This window comes from Lethenteron reissneri, chromosome 60 (genome assembly GCF_015708825.2).
Source record: "Lethenteron reissneri isolate LAM-NWPU_2019-01 chromosome 60, ASM1570882v1, whole genome shotgun sequence".
Classification (NCBI taxonomy): domain Eukaryota; kingdom Metazoa; phylum Chordata; class Hyperoartia; order Petromyzontiformes; family Petromyzontidae; genus Lethenteron; species Lethenteron reissneri.
The window spans coordinates 3,995,382-4,008,576 of NC_083838.1; the positions used below are offsets into that span (position 1 = coordinate 3,995,382).

Genomic DNA, 13,195 nt, shown 5'->3' on the forward strand with positions numbered 1-13,195 from the left:
TATGATCCCATCGTTTCGATCGGGCGCTCTTTGCTCGTGACGTGTGATTAATCCAGCGGAGTTTGTTTAACCAACTTGACTTTGCCGATGGGATCCGGAAGGTCGAAACCGGTTCCAGAGTTGGCTTGCTTAAAAACTAACATCGATAATACTGGTCTGAAAAGCCTGATATTTTACAAAAAATACGTGTGTGTTTATGGGAGGAGACTAGTTACCAACTGCCCGGGTTTGACCTAAACAGTTCCGGTATCAGCAGTTGCGTTCGGGTGACAGGAATGATTTTTACCAAGATCTGGGGGCTTGGGTTGAACTTTATTACTGTAAAAAAAACTGCACAGGTCTAGACTGATTGGGAAATATTGCTGTGGTTTGGTTTGTGGAAAAGGTGAAAAAACCTACTCCTCACTCAGTCACCCACTCATTCACGGACTCTTTACATTAAAATGCCACTTAGTAACTCACTGACTCACTCACTCACTCAACCTCCCACGCACCCTATGGGTTCCACCTGTCCAGAGTTTCATTCACCTGGACAATTTCCGAATGGGAATCCAACATTCGGGGTAAATGTATCATAAGGCGAACAGTGGTCACCTTTTGGCGTTATCTGCTCTGGCACTCGTGAGACTAGGCCAGGGGTCGGCAACCAAAATAACAAGAAGAGCCATTTCTTTCCAATTCGGTACAAAATTCTGTATTTAAAGAACCGCAATGCATCTGAGTACATACGTACTCATCGTCATGAAGCAGCCCGTAAAGAGCCGCATGCGGCTCCGGAGCCATAGGTTGCCGACCCCTGGACTAGGCCATAAAGATGGCTGCTGTCTCTAGTGTCGGCTAATCGGTTTCAAAGACAATGCATGAATTATCAGAGTATGTTTGCATGCTAACCACAAATACGCGTGGTTATTGCAGACTTGAATCCTTGCCACAGCTATCTATTTAGTGTTTAAACATCTGAACACCTCCTGTTTTTTTGCCAGAAAGTGTAAAACCTATTCGAATTTTTCATACTATGATACTGGCAAAAACGGTCCCATGATATAGGAGTGGGTATGTTTGGTCTGTCGATAAGTGGCAGTCCTAGTCTGGAGACAGAATGGAGTTCGACTTATGTTTGATTTTTCCCTACAACAGTGGTTCTCGGAGTGTGGGCCACGGCACCACCGGTGTTCAAGTTCAAGTTCATTTATTAGGTAGAGTCATGTGAGAAATTCGGGTCTTGAATCGGGTGCAACCGTTACAAACAGAAAAAAAAACATGAACAAAAAAACATCTTAAAGTGACTATGTGCAAACAGAAAATCCAAGAAAAGACAGAAACATATTGCAGAAAAAGCACCGTACACCAACACTGTGTGCAAAAATCCCAGTGGGATGCAAGTCAAACAACAACAACCACCACAAGACAACTTAGATTAAGGCCATCAGTCTAACTCTGTACTACAACAAACAAACATGGCTAAGCCAATACACTTTTCGAAATCACCAAAATAAAGCCATGAAAGCAATGAAAAAGCAATCATAGGAACTGGTCTCCGATGGTCCTCTAGGTCAGCGGTCCCACACCGCTCTCACTTTCCTGCTGCTGTGCAGCCTGGTTCCTAACAGGCCACGGACCGGCATCGGTCCGTGGCCCAGGGGTTGGTCCCACTAGTGGCCGTGATGCAGGGTTGATTTGGAAAAATGATGACAACGTTAATTATCTTCTTGGTTCTTTCGGTAAAGTCACGTAGAATGGAAATAATAAAATAATAAAAATAAAACATAACAAAAAGACTGTCTACTCGACAGACCTGCTCTCCACCTGAGGACGGCTGCTTGCGTTGTGGCCGAAACGTCGTGAGAATTATTTTATTATGTTTTATTTTTTTTATTTTATTATTTCCCTTCTACGTGACTTTACCGAAGGAACCAAGAAGATGAATCCCTGCAGTCACGAAAGCTTTAAATCTAACGTTTATTATACCTTTTTTTTGAGCTGTGAATTACTATTTTTCTCACGATATGAAAAAAAATGAAGTTAGATAACCAGCCTAACCCTAAAAACGTAATGCTGCGTCAAAAAAAAAACGAATGCTACGGTAATATAAAAGTGTTGTATGGCTACTGATATTTAGAGAGATAAGTGAATGTGTTTTGTCACCAGGGGCGGGGGTTTGGGTGAGGGGTGGGGGGAGTTGTGTGGTCCGCAGAATGTTTGCATTCCCTGAGCGGTCCACAGGACCTAAAAGTTTGAGAAACACCGCCTCTATTATCACCCACGGGGTTCGACTTACGGGTGGGGACCCATTGTGCATTGATTAGTATCCATTATCCATTGCTTTAGATTCAGGGTAAGGAACCATAACACTGGTCAACAAAAAAAAACATGTTTTTCTGGCCTGGACTTTTGCAGCTGTTCTCGACTAATTTCAGGGTGCTGATTCCATATCTGATCTCAGATTTGCTCTATCACATCTCATTTTTATGCTATCGGCATACCCCATTTTCATTGATTTTACCCGAAATTAACTCTGTCACTTATGATTGCAAGTTGTTGCGAGTCAGTGACTGCTTTAGTGTTAAAATATGGTGCTGTGTTTTTAGGATAATGTGTTTATAATATCATTTTATGTAGATATCCACATTTATTTAATATTTTCTTCTGCAATTTTTTATTGCAAGTGCAATATTTGATATCTCAAAAACCTGATGTGATAGACAAAAACTGATGCCAGATTTGGAATCAGCACCCCAAATTTACCTTAAAACCGTTGGAATACCTTATGCCAGAAAAAGTGTGTTGACCAGTGTTATCCATGGGTTATCCATTTTGCATGGGTTATTATCCATTATATATGGGTTTAGACTCACGGGTGAGGAGGCATTATCTATTATCCATCGGTTATCCATTATCTATGAGTTATTATCCATTATCCATCAGTTATCCATTATCTATGGGTTATGCACCATGTGTTCTTCATTATCCAAAGGTTATAGACTCACGGGTGAGGAGGCATTATCTATTATCCATCGGTTATCCATTATCTATGAGTTATTATCCATTATCCATCAGTTACCCATTATCTATGGGTTATCCACATGTGTTCTTCATTATCCAAAGGTTATAGACTCACGGGTGAGGATCACGTGGCCTGACGGAACACTCTTCGGGATGTCCGCACAGACGTGGCTCACGGCGAATCCCGGCCGGCAGCCGCCATCACGTGACGAGGCCTGCTGAGTGACGTCAGCAGAGGTTGTGGATCAGAGAAATGGACAGTGTACGGCAAAACAGAATTTACTCTTTACGTAACTTGTATCGTAATAGAGGGGGTTTTCCCCTTTTTTATGGCAACAAAACTTAAACCTTTTTACAAGGAATCATTAACCACAATACTTGTGGTCAAAATACAAACAAAAAACACACTCTGATAATATATGCATTGTCCTTGACACTGATTGGTCCACACCAGAGACGGCTTTCTTTTGAGCCTCGTCTCAGTTGGTGCTAGACCAGAAGACGCCAGAAGGCGTACAGCTCAAAGACAATGCACTATCAAAGTAATGAGGGCTCGAGGTGAACATCTACATCATTAGACCTCCTTTGCCAGTACCACAATATAATCATAGGGTTTTTCCCCTTTCTTTCTGGCAACAAAATTCTAACAAAAAACACACTGATAATATATGCATTGTCCTTGAAGCGTTTAACGTGCCAGCTGTTATTGTTTTTGGCTTACTTGCCGGTGAGTTACTTGGAGAACAATTATCACCACCTAATTCGGTGGTGAGATACGCGACGTTGAACTTGAAGTCGGCAATACGTGTTGACAAATAGCGATTGTGCGTAAGTGGCACAAGGGAATCCGTTGCAGCTATGAAGCAAAAGCCAGCAGTCAATAATCACCATGTTTCAGAGAACAGCCCAGGATGAGTATGTTGTCACGGAACGAAATCTGCAGTCACCGTCAGCTCTCACCCACTTTTTGGTTACACCTTTTTTTTAAATCCTTTATATTAAGTTCACTTGCTTGCTTGCTTAGGACCGTGCAAATCTTTCGGTCGTTTTTTTAACCCACTTCCCGTGATCCAATCGAGCTGACATTTTGCACACAGCCTCGTTGTGCGTGACAATTAATGTTCGTGAAATTTTTTCCCAAAATTTTACACTTTTTAGGACAAAAATATGATATTTATTTACCAATTGCTTAATGCTGCCATGCAATCATCTGACCCATAGGTGGCAGCCATCTCAAGCCAGAGGATGAGAGGACTCTAGCCGCCACGCATATAAAGGATTTATAGTGAAAAACTTTGTTTTTACGGGTTATACTTGTTCAATATGTGCCCTGCGGACGGTGTTCATCACACAGGCTATCAAACAAAATATCAACTGGTTATACTGGAGAACACGTATGAAAAAAATCGACATCTTAGTCTACGCCGACTCTATTTGGCCTGTGGGGTTTCTAAGTCATTGTTAAGCGGGCTGAGACTATCAAATTATTACACTTGAGAAACCAGTTTAATCATCTTCTTGGTTCTTTCGGTAAAGTCACGTAGAAGGGAAGTAATAAAATAATAAAAATAAAACATAATAAAATAATTCTCACGACGTTTCGGCCACAACGCAAGCAGCCGAACGTCGTGAGAATTATTGTATTATGTTTTATTTTTATTATTTTATTATTTCCCTTCTACGTGACTTTACCGAAGGAACCAAGAAGATGAATCCCTGCAGTCACGAAAGCTTTAAATCGAAAAATCTGTTTAATCATAATTCAATCTCCGTAGTCTATTGGTCTCTATAATTCTAGATTTGAAGTTTTCGTGACTGTAAAAAATAAAATAAAAAAATAAATCACGACGTTTCGGGCGCACACCTAAGCGGTTGTGCTTTCGCTAAGTTGTCTCCACCTGAAGAAGGACGCTTGTGTTGCGCCCGAAACGTCGTGATATAATTTATTTTATTTTAAATGTTTGCCTATGTGACTTTACCGAAAAAACCAAAGAGTATTGGTCTCTATGTAAGACTATGGGTCTGTCTCTACGTGAGTGTGAGTCTCTATGTGAGTCGATGGGTCTCGATGTGAGTCTGTGGGCACTCTATACGAGTCTATGGGTCTCTGTGCGAGTCTGTGGGTGTCTCTATGAGTCTATGGGTCTCTGTGCGAGTCTGTTGGTCTCTATGTGAGCATAGAGTTTCAATGTAAGGTGACTTGGCTGAAAACATCGGTTAATCACGAAACCCTGATTCGAACCCAGGCTCTTAGTGGTGCCGGCTAAGCACTCTAAACTCTGAGCCACTCAGCACACAATTTGAACATGTAGCCAAATAGGGTGGAGTATAATTTATTTCGTACATTTAAAGAAACAATATGTAATAAATCTGACGTCTCATTAACATGGTAGTGTGCTGGAGGGTTTAATTAGACTCACATAAATTTGAGCCGTGTTTTTTTTTCTTTCTTTTAATTTGGAAAGACGAGGTAATCTCCGCTCTTAGTCCTTGACATTTATCAAAGCCTTTGATCGTCTCTGGCATCACGCGCTCATGTGCTGGGGGCCTCCGTCAATCTGCCAGCCTGGATTTCCAACTTTCCAACTGATAGGTCAGTATGCAGAGCAAAACCCTTGCTAATTCGGCACATAGGGGGCTCTGGCCTTGCCGGATTATCTGCCATGACCTCCTGCCCCGATACATTTGCTTTCCAAATTTGTTTTCCAAACTCATCGCACACTATAAGCATTGACACACACGCTGCATCAATTCTATCCTAAACTGTGGATTTGTCTCGCAGACTAAGAGGGCGTCCATAAATGACGTCACGAGATTTTGGACGATTTTTGACCCCCCCTTCGTTACACGGCGTCACAAAAAGTCAGACCCCCCCCCTAAAATATGACGTCACAAAGTTCTGCCCCCCCCCCCCGCCAAACCATATTTCCATTTTGAAAATAAAACATGCTTCAAATCGCTTTAAACTATTGTCATCGTAGTGCGTATTTAATGTGGCGCTGCACTCTGATGTTGTAGGAGTGTTGTTATAACAATTAGTGTTGTTATAACAATTCTATATTTATTTAAAGTTGCGCATTTTGATGTGACGTCACATTTCTCACCCCCCCCCCCCTCGTCACACATCGTCACAAATGTCTGACAACCCCCCTCCCTAGATGCGTGACGTCATTTATGGACGGTCCCTAAAGGATTTATACTTCGGTATCTTCCTATTACTTCTTGATGTATAGGTTTAGACGACATTTCTTTGATGATTGGCTTTGCGCAGGGTGCACAAGCAAGGTCAAGTCGACAGCGACGGGTCTGAACACGCTGGCCACGTGGGTCGACATTGTTTTGGTCGTGGTGAGTGGCATGACTCCACGTGCTGTGCCGAAATTGGACAACTTGCTATGCCAATTCGGCTCATGGCGAACTAACAATACACCGTATCTTCTTGGTTCTTTCGGTAAAGTCACGTAGAATGGAAATAATAAAATGATAAAAATTAAACATGATAAAATACAATTTTCATGACGTTTCGGCCACAACGCAAGCAGCCGTCCTCAGGTGAAGAACAGGTCTGTCGATAAGACAGAGTCAATAAGACAGAGTCTGATCGACAGACCTGTTCTTCATACGGCCCGTAGCTTCGGTCTTATAATGTGTTATTTATGGCTCGCTAGCTCTGTCAGAATAAATACATCATAAAACTCATAGAAATTTAAGGTAGTCTATACAGTTTGTTCAATGTTATCTGACTGAAAGAAAGGCCAAATTGCGTTTTTAGAGTTGTTCACGTCTGCCTGAGTAGCGTATATTTGGTTACATTGTCATTTGAAAAAGAAAGGTAATTGCGACATTGAAATTGTTTCATAACAGTGTGTATTTCCACGTAACTTTTGTGGTTAAAACAATGTCAAAAGGAACTATTGGCCCCCGGGCATCTTCACTTTATCAAATGTGGCCCTCTTTGCAAAAAGTTTGGACACCCCTGGCTTAATGTGTAGGGCGAAGTTTGTTCCAACGATGGGGGTTGTCGAGAAGAGAGAGACTTTTTGACTTTCAAAACATCTTTTATTGCCGCCAGCAGCAAAAAGCACTGGAGGCGATTTCAATGTGAAACACACAAAGTCACCAGCAAACAAATGAAAATAAACGCTACAAATCGACGCGCTGTGGCGCTGAAAGCACCGCGCACAATACAAAACAAAAGTCACGTGGTTGTGGTGTCATCGCGCACGCCACGGAGAAGAAAGAGAGAGAAAGAGAGACAGAGCGACAGCGTGGACTGAGCAATATGAGACGGAGGAACGAAGAGAGGCCGCAACGATTGAGAACGTGGAGGGCGAGAATGCGACGCCGAGAAATGAAAACAAGCGATGGGGCAAAACCACGAAGGGATTTGTAAAAAAAAAATTTGGGGGGTTAGGCCGTAGAATAATCTGGCTAAAATGCGCGTTGTGAAACCCCTCCACCACCCGACACAGCCCAACAAACGGCAGTTGTCACCTGGGTGGTGTGCACGCCGAATCGACCGCGTGACAATTAATGGGGGTGAGGGTAGCGATCATCGCGACCGAATTGTGTAACAAATTTTGCGTATCGCTTGCCACTAAGCCAAGCATCGGGCGAGAGACCAGGCATTCAGAATGACCGACACAAAAAAAAACCCTCAAAGAAACCCGCCGTGTATGGCAAAAAAACTCAACATGACGAAGCGAACCATAATAGGGTTTTTTTTTTATTTGGGTTCGAACCCGTAAATATAAATGTGTCGTGAAACCCGCCACCACCTGACACAGCCAACTAGTAAGGGTTGTGTCACGTCAATCAAACGTGGCTATTCAATCCTAGCTCAGTACACCGGTGTGTTGGAGAGTAAACCCATGACATCGACATTTCGAGTACGACGTTTCACCGGCAATTTACAACAGGCATCATCAGGTGACAGCCAGAGTTGTGGAAAAATGCGATGTCGTAACCTGTGAGTCAAACATGTTTTTTGTTCATGTTTTTGTTTGTTGCGGTTGCACCCGATTCAAGAGCTGAATGGCTCACAGGGCTATACCTAATAAATGAACTTGAACTTGAAACATGTGCAACAACTAAAAAAAATCCTCTACGCGTTACACAAGGCAAACAATGCCTTTTATTGCTGCATGAAATCCTCGCCGTGACTCAAAGACTATTCTTGCGTGCAGGAGAGAGCAGTGCAGCAACAAAAAAACAATCATCCACCGCACTTCCACGTTACCCTTCACCAAACCCTTTATGACCAGCGTGGCGAAGTATTGAGAAATTTACCCCCGACAAACCGCACGGCGTGAAGTGGCCATCACCCAGTGGTAGGGGTAGTGACTGTGTGGGTAGGGTCAGGGTGAGTGGTAGGGGTAGTGACTGAGTGGGTAGGGTCAGGGTGAGTGGTAGGGGTAGTGACTGAGTGGGTAGGGTCAGGGTGAGTGGTAGGGGTAGTGGCTGAGTGGGTAGGGTCAGGGTGAGTGGTAGGGGTAGTGGCTGAGTGGGTAGGGTCAGGGTGAGTGGTAGGGGTAGTGACTGAGTGGGTAGGGTCAGGGTGAGTGGTAGGGGTAGTGACTGTGTGGGTAGGGTCAGGGTGAGTGGTAGGGGTAGTGACTGAGTGGGTAGGGTCAGGGTGAGTGGTAGGGGTAGTGACTGTGTGGGTAGGGTCAGGGTGAGTGGTAGGGGTAGTGACTGTGTGGGTAGGGTCAGGGTGAGTGGTAGGGGTAGTGACTGAGTGGGTAGGGTCAGGGTGAGTGGTAGGGGTAGTGACTGTGTGGGTAGGGTCAGGGTGAGTGGTAGGGGTAGTGACTGAGTGGGTAGGGTCAGGGTGAGTGGTAGGGGTAGTGGCTGAGTGGGTAGGGTCAGGGTGAGTGGTAGGGGTAGTGACTGAGTGGGTAGGGTCAGGGTGAGTGGTAGGGGTAGTGACTGTGTGGGTAGGGTCAGGGTGAGTAGTAGGGGTAGTGACTGAGTGGGTAGGGTCAGGGTGAGTGGTAGGGGTAGTGACTGAGTGGGTAGGGTCAGGGTGAGTGGTAGGGGTAGTGGCTGAGTGGGTAGGGTCAGGGTGAGTGGTAGGGGTAGTGACTGAGTGGGTAGGGTCAGGGTGAGTGGTAGGGGTAGTGACTGTGTGGGTAGGGTCAGGGTGAGTGGTAGGGGTAGTGACTGAGTGGGTAGGGTCAGGGTGAGTGGTAGGGTAGTGACTGTGTGGGTAGGGTCAGGGTGAGTGGTAGGGGTAGTGACTGTGTGGGGTAGGGTCAGGGTGAGTGGTAGGGGTAGTGACTGAGTGGGTAGGGTCAGGGTGAGTGGTAGGGGTAGTGGCTGAGTGGGTAGGGTCAGGGTGAGTGGTAGGGGTAGTGGCTGAGTGGGTAGGGTCAGGGTGAGTGGTAGGGGTAGTGACTGAGTGGGTAGGGTCAGGGTGAGTGGTAGGGGTAGTGACTGTGTGGGTAGGGTCAGGGTGAGTGGTAGGGGTAGTGACTGAGTGGGTAGGGTCAGGGTGAGTGGTAGTGACTGTGTGGGTAGGGTCAGGGTGAGTGGTAGGGGTAGTGACTGTGTGGGTAGGGTCAGGGTGAGTGGTAGGGGTAGTGACTGAGTGGGTAGGGTCAGGGTGAGTGGTAGGGGTAGTGACTGTGTGGGTAGGGTCAGGGTGAGTGGTAGGGGTAGTGACTGAGTGGGTAGGGTCAGGGTGGGTGGTAGGGGTAGTGGCTGAGTGGGTAGGGTCAGGGTGAGTGGTAGGGTAGTGACTGAGTGGGTAGGGTCAGGGTGAGTGGTAGGGGTAGTGACTGTGTGGGTAGGGTCAGGGTGAGTAGTAGGGGTAGTGACTGAGTGGGTAGGGTCAGGGTGAGTGGTAGGGGTAGTGACTGAGTGGGTAGGGTCAGGGTGAGTGGTAGGGGTAGTGGCTGAGTGGGTAGGGTCAGGGTGAGTGGTAGGGGTAGTGACTGAGTGGGTAGGGTCAGGGTGAGTGGTAGGGGTAGTGACTGTGTGGGTAGGGTCAGGGTGAGTGGTAGGGGTAGTGACTGAGTGGGTAGGGTCAGGGTGAGTGGTAGGGGTAGTGACTGTGTGGGTAGGGTCAGGGTGAGTGGTAGGGGTAGTGACTGTGTGGGTAGGGTCAGGGTGAGTGGTAGGGGTAGTGACTGAGTGGGTAGGGTCAGGGTGAGTGGTAGGGGTAGTGACTGTGTGGGTAGGGTCAGGGTGAGTGGTAGGGGTAGTGACTGAGTGGGTAGGGTCAGGGTGAGTGGTAGGGGTAGTGACTGTGTGGGTAGGGTCAGGGTGAGTGGTAGGGGTAGTGGCTGAGTGGGTAGCGTCAGGGTGAGTGGTAGGGGTAGTGACTGTGTGGGTAGGGTCAGGGTGAGTGGTAGGGGTAGTGGCTGAGTGGTAGGGTCAGGGTGAGTGGTAGGGGTAGTGACTGTGTGGGTAGGGTCAGGGTGAGTGGTAGGGGTAGTGACTGTGTGGGTAGGGTCAGGGTGAGTGGTAGGGGTAGTGCCTGAGTGTGTAGGGTCAGGGTGAGTGGTAGGGGTAGTGACTGTGTGGGTAGGGTCAGGATGGACAGGTAGTCTTTGTACACGGACGCAGCGGAGGAGCTGGCCAAAGCAAAAGACCAGGTCTCCAAGCAGCGCAAGTAGCCGATGAGTCACGGGGAAAGAGGAGTGCTTAAAACGTCAGCTCAAATCCTCATCCTGTCGAACACCAGCCAGACTACATTAACGATTCATAAAATCTCACTAAACATGTCTGATTTGAAGCTTTCGTGACTGCAGGGATTCATCTTCTTGGTTCTTTCGATAAAGTCACGTAGAAGGGAAATAATAGAATAATAAAAATAAATCATAATACAATAAATTAATATTTAAAGCTTTCGTGACTGCAGGGATGCATCTTCTAGGTTCTTTCGGTAAAGTCACGTAGAAGGGAAATAATAAAATAATGAAAATAAAACATAATGAAATAAATTTCGATTTAAAGCTTTCGTGACTGCAGGGATTCATCTTCTTGGTTCTTTCGGTAAAGTCACGTAGAAGGGAAATAATAGAATAATAAAAATAAAACATAATAAAATAATTCTCACGACGTTTCGGCCACAACGCAAGCAGCCGTCCTCAGGTGAAAAACAGGTCTGTCTTCCCGAGAATTATTTTATTATGGAAAAACAGCGTCTTTCCGACAGACCTGTTCTTCACCTGAGGACGGCTGCTTGCGTTGTGGCCGAAACGTCGTAGGAATTATTTTATTATGTTTTATTTGTATTACTTTATTATTTCCCTTCTACGTGACTTTACCGAAAGAACCAAGAAGATAAACATGCCTGCTTTTCTGTCTCATGTCCACATCTCTCTCGCATCGCTCTATCTCCGTCTCCTTTCCACGTCTATCTCGTCTCGCATCACATCGCCATATTTTGTTAACACGTTGCTCATCTTCCTCTGTCTCGTTCCCAGATCGCTCCTGTCGTCTCGCGAGGAAGAGGAGGAGATGGGGGCGCGTGGAAGGTCACTGGGCATTTAAGAAATGCCCCCATTGTTTTAATTTGCCGCACGAGAGGTCGAGCACCTCGAGAAAAAAGCAAATAGAAAGATCCCCCGTATGGCCTCGCTCTTCCAGACTGACTAGTTCATCTCAATTTAAAGCTTTCGTGACTGCAGGGATTCATCTTCTTGGTTCTTTCGGTAAAGTCACGTAGAAGGGAAATAATAAAATAATGCAAATAAAACATAATAAAATGCAATTGCGTTGTGGCCGAAACTTTGTGAGAATTGTATTTCATTATGTTTTATTTTTTTTAATGTTTTTATTTCCCTTCTACGTGACTTTACCTAAAGAACCAAGAAGAGAGTTAATCTCATCCATACGATGTTCAACCACCACAATAAAGGTTACAGCAACACACTCACTCGCTCTCAGACTGTTGGGATGACTCCTGTTAGCGAGCAGCACCTATGAAGGCCGGCAAGACACAAGTGTGGTTTAGGTGGCCAGCACCACGACCGACCGCCCTTTTGTCTCCCTCGTGGCGATGTTTATACATCGGTACTCATTTGTAGGCTGAGTCGACCTAGGGGAGGCCCAGGACCGCTTTGAATATTCGCCACTGTTATTGGTCGTGAGCGGCGGGGTGGCCGGGATTCATAGCGCAGCGCGCTTAACACTGCGCGATTAAACGCACAAAGACAAAGATCACCCTTATAGCCTTTACAGACTGTTGGGGCAAGTGCTGTTAGCGAGCAGCACCTATGAAGGCCGGCACGGCACACGAGGGGGTGGGTGGCCAGCACCACATCCCCAGCGGCGATGTTTACACACCGCACCAGCTACTCATGTGTAGGCTGAGTCGACCTAGGGGGAGGCCCAGGACCGGGTTCAAATAATCGTCACCGGTGTCGGCCGTGAGCGTGTATCGAACGCCTGGTCCGCCGGGTTTGCAGCGCAGCGCTAACCGCCCCACCACCGCTCCCCCCCCCCCCCCCACACGCACGCGCACGCACGCACGCGCACACGCGCGCGACCCGGAGAAAGCCGTGCACGCGCTCACCTGGGCAAACGGAGTCGAGGATGCGGCAATGACGATAGCGGCGCTCGCCACGCACAGCGCAACTATCGCTCTCTCGGCAGGAGTCATGGTCGTCGGATACAATCCCAGCCACTCCCGCCGCAGCAGCAGCAGCAGCAGCAGAAGCAGCAGCAGCTGGCAGACCAAGAAGAAGCCTCGAGCGAGCAAGCTGTGGCTCCTGAGATGTCGATTAATGTGGATGGCGCCAGGGGCGGGCGATCGAACGAGAGAGAGAGAGAAAGAGTTCGATCGCCGTGAGGCGATGCAGAGGTGCGGTGGGGTTCTTCTAAGTTTTAAAGCTTTGAGGCAGAGACGGTTGTCCCACCTACCCACGCAGCCAACGATCTCTTCCCCCCCCCCCCCCCACACACACCCCTTCCTTCATTCTCTCGCGAGCACCCAGGGATAGGAGGTTCTATTATTGGGTTTTTTCGGTAAAGTCACGTAGGTAAAACAATAAAATAAAATAAAAATTATTTTACTTTTATTAATTTTAATTTAAAAATTTTACCTACGTGACTTTACCGAAAAAACCCAAGAATATGAATCCTTGCAGTCACGAAAGCTTCAAATCTAGATAGGAACTTTTTTTTTACGATCAGAGGAAACAAGAAGATGCTCGGTGTAGTCGGCACTTTGCTTCGTTCATAA

At 46.4% G+C, this 13,195-nt stretch overlaps 1 protein-coding gene across 1 annotated transcript in view; it reads right to left on the bottom strand.

Annotated features, from left to right (window-relative positions):
- LOC133357896 (cadherin-1-like) overlaps positions 1 to 12,829 on the bottom strand; it is a 56,550-nt gene extending 43,721 nt beyond the window's left edge. Inside the window, exons 1-2 of the mRNA XM_061576065.1 lie at positions 12,527 to 12,829; positions 3,119 to 3,221 (exon numbers count right to left, since the gene is read on the bottom strand). Coding sequence (XP_061432049.1) covers positions 3,119 to 3,221; positions 12,527 to 12,613 — 190 coding nt within the window. The 5' untranslated portion in view covers positions 12,614 to 12,829. The remainder of the gene's footprint in view (positions 1 to 3,118; positions 3,222 to 12,526) is intronic.
- Positions 12,830 to 13,195: the final 366 nt, after the last annotated feature.